Source organism: Thunnus maccoyii, chromosome 3 (assembly GCF_910596095.1).
Source record: "Thunnus maccoyii chromosome 3, fThuMac1.1, whole genome shotgun sequence".
In the NCBI taxonomy this organism is placed as follows: domain Eukaryota; kingdom Metazoa; phylum Chordata; class Actinopteri; order Scombriformes; family Scombridae; genus Thunnus; species Thunnus maccoyii.
Genome location: NC_056535.1, coordinates 25,132,991 through 25,156,154, shown reverse-complemented (window position 1 = coordinate 25,156,154; position 23,164 = coordinate 25,132,991). Strand labels below are relative to the sequence as shown.

Here is a 23,164-nt window from a genome sequence, read left to right as displayed (position 1 = left end):
TAGTTATTAAATTTGTGTAACGGGAGACTAAGTGATGGACGTTTATGATTTTTTGTTTGTTTGTTGTATGTAATGTTTTGTAGTTATGCTATTTTTATACTATACTGTTATTATATGCAAAAAAAACTTGATTGTTAAAAGAAATACTAAGCAAGACTTGTTGCTGCATCACTTGAAGATGTTTCAGTGACTTTTTTCCACATAAAGTCAGTGAAACCTTAGTGAAAATATATTAAATAAAACAGAGGTGCTGAAAGATAAAACATCATTATACTGTGAACGTGATACTGAAATCCTTTTGTTAGTTTGTTGCTATATCCAGCTGAGAATACATGATACTGGAGAAGACTCCCTAATCAAATATATGTTCAATCAGTGCCTGGCAGATCCAGAGCGACAGCAGGTTGTGCTGGATTGATGCTATGACACAATGCCAGTCACTTCTTACAGTGCCTCGCCTGGTAGTCTATTCAGGTGTGATAGGTGACACAAATAGCGAATTTTACAAAGTCTTTGTCCTCCCAAGATCTATGAAGTGTCTTTATTCCCCAGAAATCAGAGAGCAATCCATCATGAAAATTGAAGAGGTGGTTGCCTTGCAACCGTTTGAGAAGCAGAGGGCTTCTGAAGGCTGTGGTGTGTGTGCATATGGAAATCTGCAAGTCTTCCTAGCAAGAATGAGGGCAAAGGATTGTGTTTGTGCCTTTTATTTCAAATCTTGTGCAGCTTTTTGATATGGAAATGGTTGAGGTTACTGTTCGGCTCATTCTCAAGGCTTTGTCTCTGGCTCTCGATAAGCCTTGAGAGAGTAAGAAAAGTGAAAGAGATGGGAAATTGGGGCTAAAATAAGAGAATAGAAAGTGAAAGTGTGTTTGTCAGTGTGTGTGTGTGTGTGTGTGCACGCGTGCGTACGTGTGAGCGAGAGAGAGAGACACTGAGAGAGAAAGTAATAGAGAGCGAGCAAGAAAGAGAGACCTCGTTTGCCAAGGCTGTTGTGTCTCCAATGTGGTGGTGGAGCCACTGCAATGCACCAAAACCAAGGGGAGAGAGGGTGTAAGAGTGAGGGGGTGGGTAACGAGAGAGAGAGAGAGAGAGAGAGAAAGAGAGAGAAAGATAGAGAGAGGAGAGGAAAGAGAGTGAGTCAAAAATACAGAGAGGGGGTAACGTGAATGGCAAAAAGAGACGTTATCAGGAGGGAGAAAGAGAAGAAGAAGGATTGCGTAGAGACGGATGGAGAGAACGCGAGCAAACCAGGAGTGTGACGGAGTGTGTGTGAGAGAGAGGCACAATAAACCTATTTGCCATCCATCTAGCTTTAGCTCACGCTGCTGACAATTGGGGTGGGAGGTGGGAAGGAAAAGGGGGGGGGGGGGGGGGGGGGGGGGAGAGGGGGGGTTGGTAATGGCTAAAATCCAAGATGTCAGTATTTCACTTTTCCTTTCACCTTGTTATTCACAGAGACAATCCTGATCCCTGCTGCTACAAGTAAAACACATCTGCACACTCTTTGGCTGCACACACAAAATGCAGACTGCACAGTCTACCTATCATCCTCTCCACACACCATTAACAAAGCAAGCCAACCAAACACCCATTCACACACTGGTGATTTTTGCCATCCATTCAGCAGGCCAGACAGGCAAAGTGTCCCCGAGCTGAATGAGCACAACATGGGGGGAGAGAGAGAGACAGAGAGAGACAGAGAGAGAGAAAGATGTTGGTTAGAAAACAGAGCGGATTTGGACGCAGGTGAAAAAGTGCTATGTGTGAAAATCATACTTAGAAATGATTGAGAGCGGGTGTTAACTACACATCAGCTGGACGTGTGATAAAGATCGATCACGCACGCTGCAGAGCTGTAATGTCTGCAGTTTACCTGGCCGACAACAAGCACATGGTGGGGAAACAAATGACTGCGGAGAGAGAGGATCATAATGTGCCTTCTTCAAATACTCAGCGTTACAGCAACTCCATAAGCACTCTGCTTTTGGCAGGCAGATAAAGGGAAGGTCAGAAAGACATGAAAAGGGAAGGTGAGAAAGAGAGCAAACGCCAGAGAGAGTGAAAGAAAGAGAGAGGATTAATGGGTTGTCGTGACTCAATCCAGTCTTACAGCAACTGTGGGGCTGATTGCCCAAATGGCCAGTGGCCATACGTCTAAATAAACTTAGTGCACTTGTAGAAAAGGAGATGGATGAACAGCTGGCAAGGCAAAATAAGGATCTTATACTGTAATCAGTTCATATTTTGTCACAATTTGCCTTCACACTGAGATTATAAAAACTGTGATACATAATTGGATTGTCGGGGCGATCATAAATATGATTTGGGCATCGCATCTAATCTAGGTCAGTTGGTGTTGGTGGTGTTGAAGGATTCTTATTGTTTGCGTTCTGATCCAGTCGCTGCCAATATTTCTCATTAAGTGCTTTATTTTAAAGAGGTCGTCAAACATTTGCATGTTTTTATGGTCAAAAAGCACCTAGTCACAGCTGTACAAGCCATGGATGCAGCCCCTCTGTCTCACTCAGCCTGAAACGAGCTGTTTAGTGTCTGCTCAGTCTCTCTTCTGATTGGCTGACTGTTTTCTGAGTGATGCACGCCCAGGCCAACCACAGGTAACGAATTGTAGCACACAGGGAGCAGAAGAGAGGAGAGAAACTAGCGCAACCGTAAATGACAGCAAAACACAGTGGAGACTCTCACACTTACCTGAATTGAAACAAGTGCGTATTAATTAGGTAAATAACATAAATAAACATACTTTGTTTCTTTCAGGGTCAACCGCCCCCTCCAAGGCAATGGCAGGGGAAACGCTAAGCGTATAGTTATGACATCACAACCTTACAGAAGTCTAAACAGTTCATTTAAAGGCGCAGTTTCTAAATACGGGCTGTGTGCATTTCTCCATGGACTGAGCATTTTGATACTTTCACAGTATTTAAATAAGGCACCTAAACCTGCTTTATAATCGAAAAAGAAATGGAAATCTCCCTTTCCTCAATGCAAGAAATCATGCAGGGGGAGAAATAAAAAATATAAATAAATGTGTACATTCACTTGTTATTCTCTTCACTTCACGCACTATTTTTTTCAATTCAATTCCATATGCTTTATTGGCATGAATGTCAGATGAACAATATTGCCAAAGCGTCAAGGATAATACAATTCATTAAATAAAATATCTATCTCATCCCAATTTAGCATTTTTCCTCAGTTTCTTCACCTTCTCAAATAGCTTTACAAATTAGCAAAGCAAACTGTTACTGATGGACATTTGTTTCTGTTTTGGTACAGGAACTAGTGCTGCAACTATTTTCATTATGACTGCTTGGTCTATAAAATATCAGAAAAAAACTCAAATTTCTCATCAGAATTTCCCAAACTCAGGTCAACATATTCAAATTGCTTGTTTTTTTTTTTGGACCAACAGTCTGTTTACTGTTTGTTCACATTTGAAAAGCTTTTTTTTCTTTTTTTGCTTAAAAAACAATTAGTTGATTATCAGTTTTCTTAACATCTGTCAAGACAAAAAATATGTGTATTTTTTGTGGAAACAGTTATGTGTGTAGCTTCTCTGTACATTTCAGTGATCTTCAGGTCTGTTTCCAGGTTTAAACGATTTTCGCAACAGTATTTTATTTCAATCCAACTAGTCACTATGTAACTTTGCTCACCTTAAAGCTTGAAATACATGTTTCAACATCTTGCATGAGTGCATCATTGAGGACGGTCTGGCCTGTCTTCAAGTGCTCTTAGAAATATCCTAATTACAGTACAAGCGAGCCAAGTAATTTTAGAGAAGCACTCCATGTGAAAGTAAAAGTAAATGCTGGCAAGATGTCATAGACGCTGTAAAGTTTTACAAGCAGAGCATCGTTCCCAACAACACAGAGAAAGACAAAGTTTTAAGACGCTCACAGTAGTTGATTCATTCAATTAAACACGTAGTTCAAGGGCTAGTAAAACTAGCTGAACTATGACCTGTGGTTAACGATCTCTTAATACCAATTTATATCTGTCAATTGATTCCTGAAATTGAAATACATTTAAACAGGTCAAAAAACATGTTTTACAGATTATTGTGATCAATATAAAATTAATTATTAATTTGCTGTTAAAACATCAAACAAAACGCCTCAAAACCTTTTGTGTTGTTTTATCGGTTAGGATGTACTTTCACTCACTTACAAAAATTAAATGAAAAGCATTGTGATGCATATTGTGATCATAAAATTAGTGTCACCAAGAGTTAGTACTGTATATGATTGATGACTATGGGTTATATGTACTGTAAATGGAGCAGGGTAGAGTTACAATCAATGTAACTAAACCTTACATTAGAAAGTCACTAATACACAAAATTAATTTAAATATAGTACATGTTGACCAGCATGTACTGCTGTGTTTATGACTGTACATGTCACATAATGTTAAGGCTTCACTATTTTACATTTACAGAACTGACAAATATTTATGACACCACAGCAAACCAACAAAAACACATTTACTGGCAGCCACCAACTCTGTGTGTATCTAACCTTGACAACTCTATGTATTCTACTGGACTTAAAGTAAACAATTACTACAATATATTCTATGGGTACAATTCCTCGGCTTTCAACCATTGGTAGCACACTGTATATATGTACATGTGCTCATGCATGCATCTTGTATTTTGTCGCTATTCCGTGAGGCATAAAATGAATACATGAATAAATAAAAGCCTACTATATGAAATACAATGCAATAATGTCTTGCTTCATAGATAACCAAAATCAAACTAAGAATTTAAAGTGATTAAAGTAATGAGAGAGGCATAAAACTACCAGCAAGAGGCAGTAATAAGCTCATTAGTGTAGTGCAGCCGCATACACAAAAATGCAGTGACCAATATAATGTACTTCCTACTTTAATATTAAGTGTTTACTCATTATGACTGTATGAAAAATTTACAGTAACAACAATTTACAACCTAAAAAAATAGTGTGTATGACAGCAAAACACTGTAAAATTGTGTTGTTGTGCGGAGTACAATTGTCACATAATTTTTGTACAATTTACACCAAATAAAAACGTTTTTTTATGTACTGTACTATAAGACATTTCTTTTTCCATTTTCAACACTGCATTAAGCAAGTCAAAGAGACACAGATCGAGTCAAAGAACAAAACCAGCGCTAAAACACAGGTGAATATTGTTTGGATAACAGATGGCAAGAGAGAGCAGTATAATTTTCCAAGTTGTGTGCATTCTGCAAAAGAAACTTTCTGAGTATTTATTGTCATTTATTGTGATGACAAATTAAACACAATAATTGACAAGAATATACAGTAGATATTGTACTTCGCATTTGAGGAGCTAACTTTAGCTATCACTTGATGCCACAGGACCAGCTGACATGAGATAGCAAACAAAACTGACAGCAGTGTGTACATTTGTTTGAGTGCTAAAATGTGTTAAAATATAGTAGTGGCAGAAATATGCCAAATTAGGAAGTTAAAACAAACAGAAACCAACAGCAGAATTTAACAATACAATGACGTTGTGACCATACCTCTTTGATTCAGGTAATACTGTAAATGGTGTAAGAAAATTTATTGCCCACCTCTGGATGGAAGAATATCTCTATTATATTTGTACTACATTAATTACATAGTAAAATAATTGAAAGATGGCAGCCATACTGTCTACGTCTGCTGATCTGAGACTGATGCAGATGGTTTGAAATTTTTAGGGCTGTGGCTCCACTACAGGATCATACTGACCAGAACACTTACTGTGGTACTGACAAACTCAAAACGGCAAGTACTGTTACAAATACTTTTTTACAAACAATCTGTAATTCTTTAGTCTAGTTGGAGAACCGAATGGGGTGAAGGTGTGTGGAGAGCTGTCAGAAAAGCATAAAACTGATTTTCAGACATATTAGTTGCTAAGATCTTCCTATATTGCCTTTGTGGTCTATGCATTATAAGACTATGAGTATAAGTATTAGGAAGTCCTATTTGACCCAGGCATGCTCTGCAGTAACCCTCTTGACATTGCACCACGGCAGTGGCATGTATGGTAATGGTGATGGAGAGTGTGTACCCCCAACTGAGCGCATCGAGCTGACAGAACCCTTGGACTGTGAAAAAAACTAGGCTGTGGAACAACTCCAGTGAAGCACACACATGGGGCCAAGACCCATTCTTCTCCTTCCTGCCTCCTGCAATACTACGGCAACTAGGCTGGTAGCCAGCCAGCGAACCGAAAAACATTATTAAAATTCACAACACAAAATTCTAATTCAGCGTACATAATTAAAAATTCATTTAGCTAGTGGCATAACTCTACATCATATATCTTCTTTTACAGTTCTCCTTTTCAAAACCCAAACTAGAGTCTCAGCCCCCAGATTCTTTCCCAGTGAGAGAGGAAAACAGAGAACACTGTGCAGCAGTCCTGCGGGACAGGAAGGCCTGGTGCAATTCCTGAATACCAGCCCAGCCCCATGGGGATCCATGACCTGCATCTCTGGCCCGCTGCTCTCTGCCTCCATTGCCTCAGTAGACGGAGCGTGTACTGATCTCCAAATCAGACCAAAATAACACACACAGACACACCACAGCAGTATGTGTAGCTCTTACTTTCTGGTGGCAGTGATTTATTCTGGCAAACCTATGTCTAATAAATTATCATACTGACAACAAAATTATCATTTTGTTCCCAGTCATTGCTCCACTTAGTATCTCCAGATATGTAGTTGATTTAAGTATGTTTTTGGTGGGGAATACAAGGGCAAACTTTGCTACACAAGTGTTTAGTGAACTGCCCCCCCTCTGGGTTCAGCTGTTAATGTGAGCAAGAGTCCTGAGAGACTTGGCTGCCCACAGATTTTGATGCTATTGAGTGGAGAGAGGGCGGATCCCACAGGACTAATAAATAAATTCAGAATGATGAAACTAACTGCAATGCCATGATACACTGACTGTGACACATGCGATGCAAAAATCAAACGCACAATACAGACAAGTCACTGAGAGGCACAGAAAAAGGAAGGAAGGTCAGAGGCTGAGATAGGATGAAATCAGAGGAAATAGACAGAAACTTGACATTATTTCATCCTCAATTCCATGACGATCCCATTTGTGTTGTCCATTTAGCTTCAAACAAGGTCATTCAAAGGAATATTCCTCTTTCTAGGCTTCAATGGTAAAATCTTATTGTTAGCTAATTTCTGAGTTAATATTAGGGCTGCAACTAATGATTATTAGTCTGCCAATTATTTTCTAAATTACTTGCTGACTCTTTTGGTCTATAAAAGTTCAAAAAATAGTAAATAATGTGTACAATTTTTCCAGAGTCCAAGTTGACATATTTAAATTGTTGGTTTGCGGCTGATGGTCCCAAACCAAAACCAGCAAATATTCATATTTAAGAGGCTGAAACCAGTGAATCTTTGATATGTTTGCTAAATTGAAATTACTTAAATTAACTATGAAAATGGCTTGCAATTCATTTTCTGTCTAATTGATTAATCACCTAATCATTTCAGCTCTAATAAATGTTAGTATTTAGATTTTGCACACCATAGTTACTCCCCAAAACAAAACAAAAAATCTAAATATAAAAACTAGACACAAAATCCACCTGACCTTACTATTTAGGACAAGATTATCCATGGCCATTTCTTAAAGGATGGTAAATCTCGGCAAAGAAACCGGAGAATAAACTAGCCTGATGTTCTGTGAGATATTAACGCTAGTGACTAGGCTCTGCCAGCACAAACGCAGAAGAAATCTCAAGAGTAACGGTTGCGGATGCACGTTCAGCCCGTATGCTGCAGAACGAGCTGCGGTTGTCCATGTCACTGGCTCTGTGGACCTGTGTCGGAAGTGTCATCGTCAGGGTTGCCTGGTAGAGGAGAATGTTTTACTTCTCCCTGCCGATGTTTCCTCGCCTACTCTCCCCTCTGTTCGTCCCATGTTAGTGTCACTGAGGTCTGCCCTGCAGCCAGCCGGCATGTGAGGAGGATTTTGTCACTTTCTATCAATTGGTCGCAATCCCCCACCACACACACATGAATTACATATATACATATATATATATGTGTATATATATATATATATATATATGTGTGTGTGTGTGTGTGTGTGTGTGTGTAGAGAGAGAGAGAGAGAAAGAGAGAGAGAGAGAGAGAGAGCGATAGATATAGATATGGATATATGCACACACTTCCCCCATAAACCTCTGTCACCACATTTGCAGACAGAGTTACATAACGGCACGCGGATTTCTGGGCTAAGGGAGATTTACTCCCCCTGTTGTGCTGCTACCTTTTTCTCTCTCCCCTCTCTCTCTTCTCTCAGTGTCTTGCTTCTGCTTCTTCTATCATCCTCACACACAAGAGCACACACACACACACTTCCTCCTCACTTAGCCATATGCTTAACACGCACCTTCCATCACACACACAACTCAGACTGTTGTGTAATTCACTGGGTTCCTGATCCCTCTTTCATATCAGGTTTTTCTACCACATGATTGTGGCTGAAGGGGAAAATACGTAGTTGCTGGCAGAGAAAGGACACAAGTGCCCCCTGTTGTCTCAGTAGAGAAACGCACTTGTCTGGGTCACTGCAGAGCAATTGATTTCTCACATTCAACCTTAAAAATCACATTTTTTTTCAAACAGATTTCACACATTACACAACATTTATAACTGTAACTGTCTGATGTACATTGACAACACTGTTGTGTTTTTTTCATAAAGGTTTAGACAAAGATAGCTCAAGCATTCAGCACACTGTTCTTCAGGTATTAGTCTTGTGTATCTACCATTAAAACATAAAATAGGCTGCCCTCTGCTGTCTGGTCAATGTCACCACACCTCTCTGTTTAACCACACAGTGTCCCCACTCCTGAAGAGCCCTCTGATCATTTGATTCAATTTATACAGCTAAATTAGATAGGGACTGGACATACATAGGTAATGGTGTATGAGTTGTATTGATCTAAACTGTATTGATGGTTCTCCCTTTGACAGAAAACGGAATAACAATGTGAGTGATGACGGAGAAGCTATGGCATTTAATGCCTAGCTAGATTACAAATCAATGGCTGTTCTGAGGGAGCAAATTTCAGCCATTTAATGGAATTACAGTAGGAGGAAGACAGATGGGCAAGAAGACAAAGAAAGGTAAGTGGAAGGTTAAGCTGTGTCCCACTTCTACAATACAGTGTAATGTAAACAATATAGACTTTTCTTTATTTCTAGTTAATGTAAAAGAATCTAATGTACTTGTATTTGTAACTGTTTTGTACTAACTGGGAATGATGGTTTTCTGCCAACAGATGTCTATCAAACTGTGACTTTGGAAAACTATTGTTAGGTTTATGTATAGAAACTTAAAGGCAAACCTTGCAGGATTGGTCGGTTGCTGTTTGTAATCACAACATTCAAAGTCGGCCACTCCTCTCCAGCTTGACACCACAGCGAGTTAAGAACATGAGCAAGAGAGAGCAGCAGTGGTTGAGCAAGCTAGAGAGTGAATGAAGAGAGGGAGCAGCGGTAGCGAGAGCAAAGCCGTGAATCAGATCATAAAATGTAATTTTCTGATTGTGTCACGGCAGTTATGTTCTAAAACAAAAATAAACACGTCCACACCTCTGTGGGAAGGTGCTGCATTGCCGGATTTGGTGTGAATGCAGCTGAAGCACACACTTCATCATGTCCGCTGTTGCCTCTCTGCTCTGCGTGTGTGGAGCTCAGCCCCGCCCTCAGTCAAACAGACACAGACCTGTTCTCTCTCTGTTCTTTATACATCCATGACGCAGACAGAGAGCAGGGGAGAGAGACAGAGACAGCGATGTAACCTGGTTGCTACATTTTTAAATAGTCGCCCTCACACCCTGCGCACTGTTATTGGCTGGGGGCTACGCACCCACTGCCCAAAGGTTGACACCCAGAAACGTAAACTAGGTCACCTATGTAGTAGAAATGTGCAATTATTTTTTAATTTTGTGCCTATGACTATAGAAAACTAAGAAAAAGTTTGTAGATTCCCCATACTGCTCTTCAGGCGAAAAGCACACAACAACCAGAATGGTGTGTTCATGTCCAGCAGAGCACCGAAGACAAAGTCAGCAGAGACAAATTTATAATAAGCCTCTTTACTGAGGCTTGTTTTCATTTACAAAACATTTTTCCTCATCGAGTCTGGATAAATCGCACCTGTTTTCAAAGGATCATAAAACTAACCAGCGCACTGGAGTCAGTTACGTTAAGTGGATCAACTTACTAAGTGCTGCATGGTGCCGCTAGATGTAGCCACAACTACACAGTCATTGTTCGCTCGTTCTGTATTAAGAGGTGCCAAAGTCTGATATAATATTCTGTCAGAAAACAAAGTCAGGTTCACCAAAGCACTGCAAAGTTTGTTGCAGCGCAGAGTTTTCTGTCCATCTCCCTGATGATCATGATGCAGCCACCTCCCTGGATGATGCTGTTACAGCTCCCATGGTCGCCCTCTCCTCCACACTCTGTTTTGTCTGATTCCACAGCACTGTATTTGGCCTCATAAGTTGCAATAGTGGCACAACATCTTTGCTCCAACATTATATTGTAAAGCTAGTTGTTTTTGTGTTAGATTCAGCTCTTCTGGATGAATCACGGATATATTCAGCAGCTTAGCTTAGTTGGGAGCTCTGGGTGTAGGCAACATGGAGGGAAGTTAAACATTGTTCATTTGCATATACTACCCACATTGTAATGATACTATGCTGGTTGAAAATCAGAAAAGTTTGCCTTTAATTATTGGTTTTCCGCGATGTTCCTAGAGGTGTTTCACTCACTGACCTCCAAAATGTCATTTAAGTCTTTCCAGCTGTGATCAACCCCATATTTTTCATTGTGCGTTGCACCATGGGAAAACAGTGTTGATCAACACCACAATCAAAATTAAGCTATGAGTATATTTTCCAATGTAAACACAACATAGTCAAAAAACAGTTAGATTCATATATGGTGTGAAATTGGGACACAGATGTGCAGATGAACAAGAGAAGTACAACTGGGATACCAATTGAAGGAGAGACCAGGTGTTATGAAAACAAACCAATCATCTCCCATCAACCCTAACCCCCAATACAATACAACACACACACACACACACACACTCAGGTACGTTAGTTAAAAAAAACGGATGTATTCATTATGTCCTTGTAGGTTTGTTTTGCCATTTTCTTGTTGCCGATGTGCTGTAATGGTGTGTGTAAATGTGTATCGTGAATGATGCTCGGCAGAACTGCTCGCCACAATCTTCATATAATTTAAATTCCATTAAATTGTTATAAGTCCTGAGATGTTGACTGATTACCTTTTTGTTTATAGCAGCAATCTTTTAGTTGTTTCTTTAGCACTGCAGGGGTGTGTTTGTTGCTCTATGTGCACAGCAATAACATAAGGCAGACAAAATATAGTAAGCATTTCATGGAAAATGCCTTTGACGTTACGATAATAAATCACTGCTATCAAGTTGGCTCATATTTGACTGAATGTCAAAGCCAATTAACAATATTTAGCAGTTAGAAAAGAGCTCTGGCAACCAGCACTTTTTTTATGTGGGTTTTCAAAGCAACACAAGACAGTTAACAGAGCTCCAAAGAATCCAAATAACCTGAGCCTACATTACAGGTGCATCTGAGAAAAATAAAACAAAACAACAAATGTATAAAAAAAAGAAGTCACTGACAACAAACCAGCACATTGGTCCAAAGTTAACACTAGGATATGGTGGATCTTGTAGCAGAGTTTTCTATGATAATTTAGACACTTCATTAAATGTAGAGCTGCGAGGACTAGTCAATTAATTGATTAGTTGATTGACAGCAAATTAATCTGCAGCTATTTTGATAATTGATTAATCGATTTAAAGTAAAAAATCCATACAAACAGAATCTTGCTTCAGGTTCTCAAAAAATTGCTGCTTTTCCTTGTCATAATATTGCAGTAAATTGAATATTTTTTCTAAACAAGAAAATAGTCAGCACATTAACTGATTATGAAATTAATCATTAGTTACAGCCCTAATTAAATGTTTACATTATTTTTGCAGCCACCTGTTATTTTAAATGTATATCTGTAATGTACATTTACATTTAGCTGTTATCCAAAAAACCTAACATCGCAAACTAGATTCCTGTTTGTGCAAACACATGGCCAACAGCCACCTTACTTTATTAATCCTGCAATAGGCCTTGGTGACTCCATATCTGTGTTCACCGTCAGACTGCACCTCTGTATCAAAGAGGTTATCTATTATTTACATGGCATTCATTACAACACAGGGGCAGAAATGCCTGAATACACACAAAAACAATCCTCTCTCTGCCAACAGCCTATTATCATTGATGCACAGTCGCTGCCGGATGAGGATTTCTGTCTTGAAATAATAATAATGTAATGAAGTAATTGCACACCCCTGTTCTGCTACAATTTTATTTGTTCCTTCACTCACTCATAGTCCTGTATAAAGATTTACAATTAGGGGTGTGTGATATGACAATATTAGACTGTGAATGATTAAAATGTCTCCACAATATGCCTTTACAGAGAGATCATTAGTATCATGCTACAGTCCATATTGTGTGAGTTCAGCTCCGTGACAGAATGCAGTCTGCTAGCAGGAGGCTAACAGGTAACAGCACTGACACAGCGAGCTACTCGTACATAGACTGTATAAAAATAATGTACGTAGCCCCCATGATGTCACTCATTGGTTTGTGGACGAGAGGGTGGAGCTGACCCTAACGCTAGCTGGTTAGCCCGGTGCATTTACAGTCTATGGATAATTGTGATAATGAAAATGATCATTTTTGCTAGCGAAAAACGGGCTTAAGACCATTAAAATAAAATGTACTTACTGGAAAAACTGAACATCTGGCACCATGGAGGGTCTTTTATCACAACCAAATGCTGAACAAAACCTTTTTAGGCAACCAAAGTCTCACAATTAACTTTCATGATCTAAAAAAATAATGAAATAACTATGGCTACGGCTACGCCTATGCTCTGTGAATCTGGGGTTACACCATGTTTACGTTACCTAACCAACATTGTCACCGTGGTAGCGACTTGTCAATCACAACGTAGCCGTACCCTAAAGCATACCCTGCTTTATCGTCAAATTCAAATTATATGGGAATAACAATTTATCATCATAATCATCATAATTTACAAATTGAACATCATGCTATATTGAAGAAGACTTGAAACTAGCGATTGAGAACATAAAATCATCAGGAAACTGTTTACTGAGGTAATAAATCAAGTGAGAAGCAGGGTCATTTTCTCATAGACTTCCATACAATTGGACTTATTTTTCAAGCCAGTGGAGTCGCCCCCTGATGGCCATTAGAGAGAATGCAGGTTTAGGTCACTTCTGCATTGGTTTCACTTTTCAGACTCATAACTACCCGCTTGGCCTCATACCACATCTCAAATCTGCTGGAGAAAATGACCTCCAGTGACAAGGATCTTGGGTAAAAATGAGCTCAAAGCAGAGCAAACTATCTGTAATGTTCACATCAGGAGCCCAAACTGTTTGTTTTTAATGGTAAATGCTATAAAAACAGCAAGCAGCAGCACTTGTGTCGGGCCTCGCTGTTAGCCTGCCACCTGTCTGAGCATCGTCATATTGCAAGCTCACCAGTTAGCTCACAGATTTGATGCCTGGTAGCGTGTTTGTGAAATCTACAACAGTTTTAATGCCCCGCTAGGAAGCTCACCTGCTGCACATCATGTTAAACGGACAGCTGGACTGCAAGCTAGTGTGATGTCAGCTCTGGTGTACTGTGTTTGTGCCTTTTTTTAACGGTACACATCCTGCTAGTTATCCGAAACAACACACTAACACTTCTACACAACATCAACTGTTTGCTTTTCAGCTGTGAAATTAGTTTGGTTGTTCTGTTATTCGTTTTAAACAAGGCCAAATAGACTGTCACTACTTTTTAAATGCAGCTTTGCATTCTCACTCTCTTATTTTTTCATAGAATTGTGTGTATTTTAATGTAATTTTATGTGAGTCTTTCATGTGTTTTTGTTTTTATGTTGTTTGTGAGACCCTAACCTAAGACAAATTTCTATCTTTAAGTGATAGACAATAAAGTTTTTTGAATCTTGAATACTGTTCAGTGACCCACAAAATAGTCTTAAAAACCAACATGAAAAAGAATCGTGATAAGATCGTGGATCATGATCCTGCCTGAAAAAAACTGTGATATGATATTTTTGCCATATCACCCACCCCTGTTTACAATGCATTTTAGAAAGTGACTGACACATTCAAAGTGGCAAAGACATACGCATAAACATTCATGTTTTACATGCAGATGGACTAGCAACCCAGGATACCAATCTCTGTTTTTGCTGCTTCCAGGAGGTTATTAGGCTGTGTTGTTGTTATGATTGTGGCTGCTGTTGTCACTGTGCTCCCATGCTGTGTCATTCTCTTCTGGTCTGCATTTGCCTAGAAGGAAACAGAACATCCTGACACAGATTACACCTCAGCCAAGTCGGCCTCTCTGCTTACAGACCCAAACACTTAGGACAAATTAGGTTACGGTTATGAAAGTCAAACGTGTGTGTTTTTACTTCTAGGCTCATCTGCAACGATGGTTACATTAATAAAACTGAACCACAAGTACATACATGCACACACACACATTTACACTCACATGCTCATACACAAATTTCAAAACCTGTTTGAGCAATTACAGTTCGGCTGGAAAGCGCACGAGTCAAGGCCAAGGACTTCATCAATAATAGATTGTGCTATAAAAGAGAACACCCAAATTTGCCCAAAGACAGACAGACAGAGGCTTGCTCACTCATGTAAAACCTGCATTTAAGAAGCTACCATGAGAGAGCCAAAGGATTTGAGCAGAGTAAAATCTCCTTTTAAGGCTGCTCTAATCAATGTTTTTATATTAACAATGGATCAAATTACTACAACGTGATGATCCCACAGATAATTACCACCCGATTCTGCGCTTCCCCTCAGCTCTACGGAGCTCTTTACTCTCTTTGTGCCCATTGTTTTAGATTTACAGCCCACAACTTTACTGTTTTTGATTCACTCTCACTGCTTACATTTAAAAGCCACATCATAAACCCACTGTATACTACCAGCACGAAGCATCAGGCAGACAAAATAAGCTACTAGCTGGTGAACACAGTGGAGCATTTAGCCACTAATGTGCCAGATATTTCCCTCAGGAGTTGATGGAGGCCAAACAGAGCTAGAGGCAGAGTGAATGCTGGACTTATATTCTTCACGTCAACCAAAATACAACTCCAAATGAATGCTAATGTTGCTCTGTGTCTGTACAATAAGTAAAAATAAATCATAAAATCATAAATCATAAAATAAAAATAATCAATTATATTTGTCTATCAAATAAACCAATAAAATAAACAAAACTTCAATGTTGTGTTTACAGCTTGCTGCGCTGCCCCCAAGTGGCCTGATAATGCATGTTTAAATAATCATAATGTTTAGAGAAAACAAAAAAAGCCTCATTATTGTCAGTTTCTGGTTTAAATATAAATTGTATCTACAGCAGGGCATCACAGTTGCCCAAACCTACACACTTTTTCTGCATTAGAAGCAATATATGCTGTGTCAACTGCTGACTGAGAAACAACGCCAGATCACTTGGGAATGAATCATTTATCCTTAAGGATTTCTTCATATCCCGGGAACTGGATTTCCTCTTTATCTCCGAGACTTGGCTGAGCGTTGGTGAGTCCAGTGTCTTCACAGAACTTTTACCTGACGAGTGCTGCTATTTTAATTCTCCTCGGACGTCTGGCCGACTGTTTTTAAGAGTGACTTTAAATGCAAACAGATATCGCTGTCACCCTCCTTCACCAGCTTTGAACTGAGTCTGTTTGAGCTGGGGCATTCTCACACGGTGTTGTGTGCTGTGTGTTTATCGGCCTCCTAAATACAACAAAGACTTTTTAACAGATTTTTCTGTGTTCTTGGCTGATATTATGCCTAAGTATGACCGGGTCTTTATCGTTGGAGATTGTAATATTCATGTGTGTTGCCCTGAAAATCCTTTCGTGCGGGACTTTTTAAACATCATTGACTCTTTTAATCTTGTGCAGTCTGTACTTGGGCCTACACATGAACGTGGTCACACACTTGATCTTGTTTTATCTCATGGTTTGCCTGTTTTTAACCTGGAGATCTGTGACGCTTTTTTCTCTGATCATATGCCTGTACTGTTTGAAGCTGCTGTTTGCTGTCAAACACTTAAACTTCGCGCTGCTGCTCGCACATGTGGAGTTATTAACCCTTCCACTGCTGCTCACTTCTCAGATGCCTTCAGTCAAAACTGCGTCATGTCTGAATCTGTGTATGAGGACAAAGAGGCTCTTAACTCATGGTTTCTCGACACCTGTCAAACTGCCATAGACATTGCGGCTCCATTAAAGACCAGACAGCATAAAACTAAATCGGGGACGGGGCCCTGGTTGAATGAAACAACCCGTGCTGCCAGGCAGGATTGTCAAAGAGCTGAGCGAAAGTGGAAAAAAGGACAAGTTGCAAGTGTCTTTTCAAATGTTGAGGGATTACTGGCGTCATTACCAATCCACTGTGAAAGAGGCTAAAAGAAAATATTTTTTTGATATTGTCCTGTTAAACTGCCACAAGCCTTGTGTGTTGTTTAGGAGATTGTTGGTCATTTGAAGCCCTCAGGTTCTCCAGATGAAACTGTCCCTCCCCGACTTTTTAAGGAGGCTTTCCAGACTGTTGGACCATCATTTCTCACAGTTATTAATAGCAGTCTGTTCTCTGGAGTGGTTCCTGTTCATTTTAAAGATGCTGTTGTGTAACCTTTGTTAAAAAAACCTGGGCTGAATCCTACTGTTTTGGCAAATTTCAGGCCTATCTCTAAATTGCCTTTCCTTTCTAAAATCTTAGAAAAGGTTGTCTATTCTCAGCTCATGGACTTTTTAAACGAACAAAATATTCTTGAGATTTTCCAATCCGGTTTTAAAACATTGCACAGCACCGAATCAGCGCTTTTAAGAGTTTTTAATGACATTTTTTTAGCTACTGACTCTGGTCACTGTGTTGTCCTTGTACTTTTAGATTTTGATACAGTGGACCATGAAATCCTGATTGCTCGTTTGGAGCAGTAGGTGGGCATCAGTGGCACAGCACTTGAGTGGTTCCGGTCCTACCTGTCACATCGAACCTTCTGTGTCAGCCTTGATGACTCTGTGTCCTCCGCTGCTCCCCTCTCATGTGGGGTACCACAGGGCTCTGTGCTTGGTCCTCTTTTATTTTCCCTCTATCTACTCCCACTTGGTTAATTTCTCAGGAAACATGGCATTTCTTTTCATTGCTATGCGGATGACAGTCAGATCTATGTCCCCCTAAAAAAGTCAGACTCCTACAGTGTTAAGCCATTGCATGATTGTTTACATGACAGTAAAGCCTGGATGTCTCTAAACTTCCTAAATTTTAATGAAAAAAAGACAGAAGTCATGGTCTTTGGTGGCACTTCTATGACCCCCATGGTTGATCTGGGTTCTTTGGCACAGTATCACAAGCCAACTGTGCACAATCTGGGGGTAAAAGTGGACACAGACCTTAAATTTGACAGCCAGATTAAAGCTGTGGTGAAGTCAAGCTTTTTCCAGTTGAGGCAGCTGGCAAAAATTAAACCAGTCCTCCAGAGACAGCACTTTGTGACAGTAATCCACACCTTTGTGACCACTCGGTTGGATTACTGCATTGCACTTTATATGGGGGTTAGTGCGTCCTCCATTGCTCGTCTTCAACTGGTGCAAAATGCTGCTGCACGTTTTTTAACTGGCACAAGCAAGTATGAGCCTATTTTAGCTTCACTCCACTGGCTTCCCATCCATTTTAGGATTCATTTTAAAATTATTTTATTTGCTTTTAAAGCCTTGAATGGCCTAGCCCCACCTTCCCTCTCTGAGCTGCTGCACCCCTACACTCCCAGGCGCTCTCTCAGGTCAGCTGACCAGCTGCTCCTGACAGTGCCTGAAGCTAGGCTTAAGCTCAGAGGTGAACGAGCATTTGCTGTTGCAGCTCCAAAACTGTGAAATGGATTGCCGCTGCACATTAGACAGGCCTCCTCACTGTCTCATTTTAAATCTCTTCTTAAAACCCACCTCTTCTCTCTGGCTTTTGACACCATGTGGCGTGTTGCACCTTGTGTGAGCAGTGCACTTTATTTATTTTATTTTATTTGTTTTTATCCTATTTTATTTGATTTTATCTTATTTGATTTTATTTGTTTTTATCTTATTTTATTTGATTTTATCTTATTTTATTACTTTTATCCTATTGTGTCCTTCATCGTTTTATTGTGTTATGTTGTGCTATTTATTGTGGGTTTTTTGGGGTTTTTTTTATCTTGCTGTGCAGCACTTTGGAAACCTTGTGTTTGTTAAAATTGTGCTATATAAATAAAGTGGATTGGATTGGATTGAAACACTCAGCCCATTCTGAGCCCATCTGCAGTCCTTTCCACTGAGTCCAACTGATCTAACAAAGATATATCTTTTTACACCGCTTCAAGGTCAAGGGCAGAGAGGGCACTTGGCAGCCAGACGAAGCTCTTCCTTCCTGCCGCAGCCCGTCACCATCAGCCACACTGGCTGGCTGGAGTGACTGAGCTCACACCTCCCTCTGGATCAATAGAAACAGGATCACAAGTCCAAGCCAAGAGGAAAGAATTTAGATATTGCTCTGATCCGCCAGCTAAAATACAAACAAGACTGACGGGGGCTTTGGTAGACACTGAGGAATTATCCAGCACGAAAATGCCAACAGTGGCATAATTGACAGATGTAAACCTGCACACAAACACAATCATATACCACACACAAAATGCCAAATATCTGGTCTCAGATACTGCTTCTCTTTGTCTTGAATGGTAGTAAACTGAATATCTTTGTGTTTTGGACTGTTGGTCACATAAAACATGTAATTTGAATATGTCACCTTCAGCTCTGGGAAATCGTGATGGATGTTTTTCACTATTTTCTTCTGACAAAACGTTTCATCAAGAAGATATCAGCAGATTAATCGATACTGAAAATTGTTGCTAGCTAGTTGCAGCCGTAATGAGCACTTTAGATGTAGAGTAGCCATTAAATGTAGAGTAGCAATTAGAAATGTCTTATGCAGAGTATAGCCAACTACATTACTTCATTCTGTTACAACCATTACAAGCCACTCAGGACAAAAAAAACAGTAACAGATAAAAACACACCATCCCAGCAAGAGATTGATTTCATAATGGTACCTGCCCAATGTTAAGTGTTTTCACGTCATTGCAAGACCATTTGTGAGGCAACGCTGGTGAAAATGTACTGTGTCTCTATGGCAACCAGCAAAGTGGTTGTAAAGACAACCGTCTCCACAAGGCTGAAGCTGAGCAAAAGCATAGCATATATGAGGGGAGGTCCTTCAATAAAGCGCTCTCCATCTCTTGAGAAGAACACAAGGAGATGGTGAGATTTGTTCCTTGCGACCCACGAAGCCCATTGCTTAGTCCGGGGAGTGATTGATAGAGACTGGGGGCATTTTAGTCGGTAAAGTGAAGGCAGAGAAATGCTGAGGAGGCATTTTGATATTAATTCACCAGCACTGGAGGAGATGGAAGCATGTTTTGAAAAGTGAAGGCTTCTTGTAGCCACATGTAGCAATGAAGGGGAGTGCTGGACTGGTAATTAAAAGCTTCCATTACTAACCTCAGTGGCCAGCTGTTTAAAGAGTGGAAATCATGGTGGCGAAGCGGTAATGCTGTCAAGACTAGGGGATGACATATAATATATCCACTGAGAACTATAAAGTGTAAGGACTGAAGGTAGTGATGTAACTCCAGAAACAGAGTTTGTTAGTTTGTTGTGATAAAAGATGTAACTGTTGTATATATTTTACAACATTTATTATTGTTCCAACAACACTGGTCAGTTTTGACCGATGAATAGATGATTGAACTAAATGGATGCCTAAGGCTACAATACTTGGTAGACTACAGAGCAAAAGCACAGAAATTAAGCAGCAGCACATCTAGTGCTGCAATAAAGGAATTTATGGGAATCTAGGGAGCCTGGCTAATTAATCAGACATGTCATTAATGTAGCAGCCTTCACAAGTTAAGGACAGTATGAAATGTATTGATTCATTTGTAGATAAATCTTTATTTGCACTTGACTGGACCTGAATGATTGCACTTTTACTAATGCTAATCATTGGCAATGTTAAAGGCTTCCATTCCTGAATCCAGTGGGAATTTCAGCCGCCATTTGTTCTGCACTGCTGGCTGCGTTTGACTCAGACTGACAGGACCTGATTATTTCAGTCAGGTGGGTTGGTGACAGGATTGAAACACAAAGGCACTGGTTCCCAGGAGGCAGATATGGGACTACTCAGAGGGGCAGTGGAGGAAATCGCCATAACTTACTGTAAAGCTGACAATACAAAAGGTATGGCTGACTGTGATTTTTCAGCCGTGTTGAAATTCCCCCTTGGTGGTGAGCATAAGAATTGTACAGTACTGTTGTTTTATTACATAAATATGCACTAAATTGGGGTTAAACTCAGCCATAAAAGAGGCAGCCAAAAAAAACACACTTTTCAAGCTATCATTACCTTATAAAATCTTTTGCTAGTACAGTTTATCCAAGCCAAGCTATATTATTGAAGCATACTTGACATTGACATCTCCTTTTTAACACCAAGGAAGCAAGTAGTTTCCCTGCTGTGATTTCAAGTGGCAAATCAAATAATATGTAGAGGATAAAATCTTGACTGCTTGAATTTCATTAAGTATACATAACCCCTCTAAATCAACGCACCAAAATCTAAGTCTATCAGATGTAAATGTGAGTGGCGAACAGGCTACTGTCTGACAAGTGAGGGGTTATTAAGGAAATAAACTGATGCCCTTCAGAGCGACCACTGACGACATGTATTGTCACAAACACGTGTCTGAATGTATGCAACAGTGCGTCATGCAAAATTAACTTAGCAGACCATATGAAAACAAAGCAAAGCACGCCCCATTTTGTTTGGCAAAACAGACACAAATATACACCTGTAACAATACAAATGATGCAGAAAAACAAATTGGACGCTTTGCAATTCCTCCGTTATTGGTCTGACCGTGTCCTGTGTGGCCATTAGAAATTCAAGTCACACACATCTGTCCACAGACAGAGAGGTGTCACCCAACAGCATCAGGGTACTGCTAGCTCATAGCCTATAGCTAACAAATAGTATTAGGATAAATGAAGCCGGTGTGAGTGTCTCCTACCTCTCAGCACCACCACCGCTTCGGTACCGGCAGCATCATCCCCCTCCGCGCCGCTGCTGGTCGGAGGCTCGTCTCCCTCAAACAGCTGGTTCACCTCCCCCTGGATGTCTGAGGGGCGCCGGTCGCCGTCGCTCTTGGAGACGGTGAACCTCTGGCTCATGGTTGTCGCCGGTGAGACAAGCGACTGAGTCTTCTTGCCACGGTGCGGGGTGACGCGGTCAGACAACGGTAACGAAAAATGCTCTCACTTTATCTCGTGTTGGTGGTCCACCTTCACCGTCTGGTAAGTTTACCTCCGACTACTCTGTCCGGGGTGAACGGCAGCTCTTTGTCCGGTAATAAGATGTGTGATGCCGAGAGGACCATCTCATCAACCGGTGTCTGCTGGCTGCCACGCACCTGGGTCCTAAAGCCGACAGACCAGTTTGCGGCGCCGTTTTAAAGAAAACATAAACACACTTTATATTAATCACTCGAGATGCTTTATGGAACTCAAACACTCAGTAATATTGTTCCAACTATTTTTTTATTTATTTAAATTTTTAGATTTAGCCGTATTTAATGCATTAAAAGCAAGCCATTCCTCAGCATCTCTGAGTTGGCGTTGCTAGGCAACCACGGAAGAAGCTAAAGATCATCTGCCAGTCACTCGGCCAGCATGCCGTTAAAGTGATTTTATTACTATAACAATATAAGCTTTTAAAAACTATGAGTGAACAGCATTTGTTAAAGAAATGTAAAATAAAAGCAACCGGCTGATGTCAATGCTGATTAGTTTAAGTGGCCATGCTTGGACCTCCTGCCCCAGAGAGCCAGGGGCTTGCCAGCTCTGGTCTGGTGTGCCAGCTGAATTGTGCTAATTTAATTGAAATTTTGTTTGGAAATTTGCACCAGTATATCAATATCAACTCACATAAGGACCATAATAGGTCCTTTTACATTACTTGATCTTGAGTTTCTGCCTTTAAGAGGGTCCTTGTGTCATATACCACATAAGTCTTTCATTACTCAAATTATGTGCCTATACAGTTGTTGCATCGGCTATTCCTAAATTAATCTGTTTAATTACATCACCCCAGAGCAAATCCTTCGCCAGGTAGAAGTATACATATATATAAAAAAACTCTAGCAGCTAAGTTCTTTCTTAACGTATTGTGTACAATTTGACTTGCGTTTGACTTGCAGGAAAACCTCAAGTGTAACATTCACATTAATGATATCTCTGTGCAATAGTATTTAGCTGTGTCACTTAGTTGCACCAGTGAGCCATTTTTACAATATCATGGTCCTGGAACTGATGCAGACTTAATTAGTTACACAAATTTGTTGTGAAAAAAGTCTTGGTCTTATTACCATCCAGTTTTGGAATAATGAGAAAAATTATTTGAAATTACATTAACTGTATCATGCAGTGAGTAAACATGTAACACACACATAACACAGATGTTGTTTCTTTTCAGCCTTTCAAAAATATGACAATGTGTTGAAAGACTGCATAAAAGATTATGAATGGAGTTCTTTACATGGATGTTGTACTGCTTATGATATTCTAAACATGTTTCATTAACTTTACATAACCTCTACCTAACTTGAATTTGGTCAATCATTAAATACATGATAAACAAAACACATGATCCAAAATCTTTTGCCCAAATGCAACTTACCACATGACTACTTTGTGGAGTTAATTTGGAGACAGATCACATATTTGACGTGAATCAGAGACACATATTTGCTGGATTTCTAATGCTGTATCACCAAATCTGAACAATCAAAAATGTTTTCGACTGGCTTTTCCAATTCT

General features: G+C 40.0%; 1 protein-coding gene across 3 annotated transcripts in view; it reads right to left on the bottom strand.

Moving 5' to 3' along the window:
- Positions 1-21,897, bottom strand: part of slc12a5a (solute carrier family 12 member 5a) — a 180,498-nt gene extending 158,601 nt beyond the window's left edge. For 2 of the 3 annotated variants that reach the window (XM_042407044.1, XM_042407045.1), the window contains exon 1: positions 21,361-21,896. In XM_042407044.1, coding sequence (XP_042262978.1) covers positions 21,361-21,520 — 160 coding nt within the window. In that variant the 5' untranslated portion in view covers positions 21,521-21,896. Of the gene's footprint in view, positions 1-21,360 lie in introns of all 3 variants that reach the window. The other variant, XM_042407043.1, reaches the window with a different exon arrangement.
- Between the last annotated feature and the right edge of the window lie 1,267 nt (positions 21,898-23,164).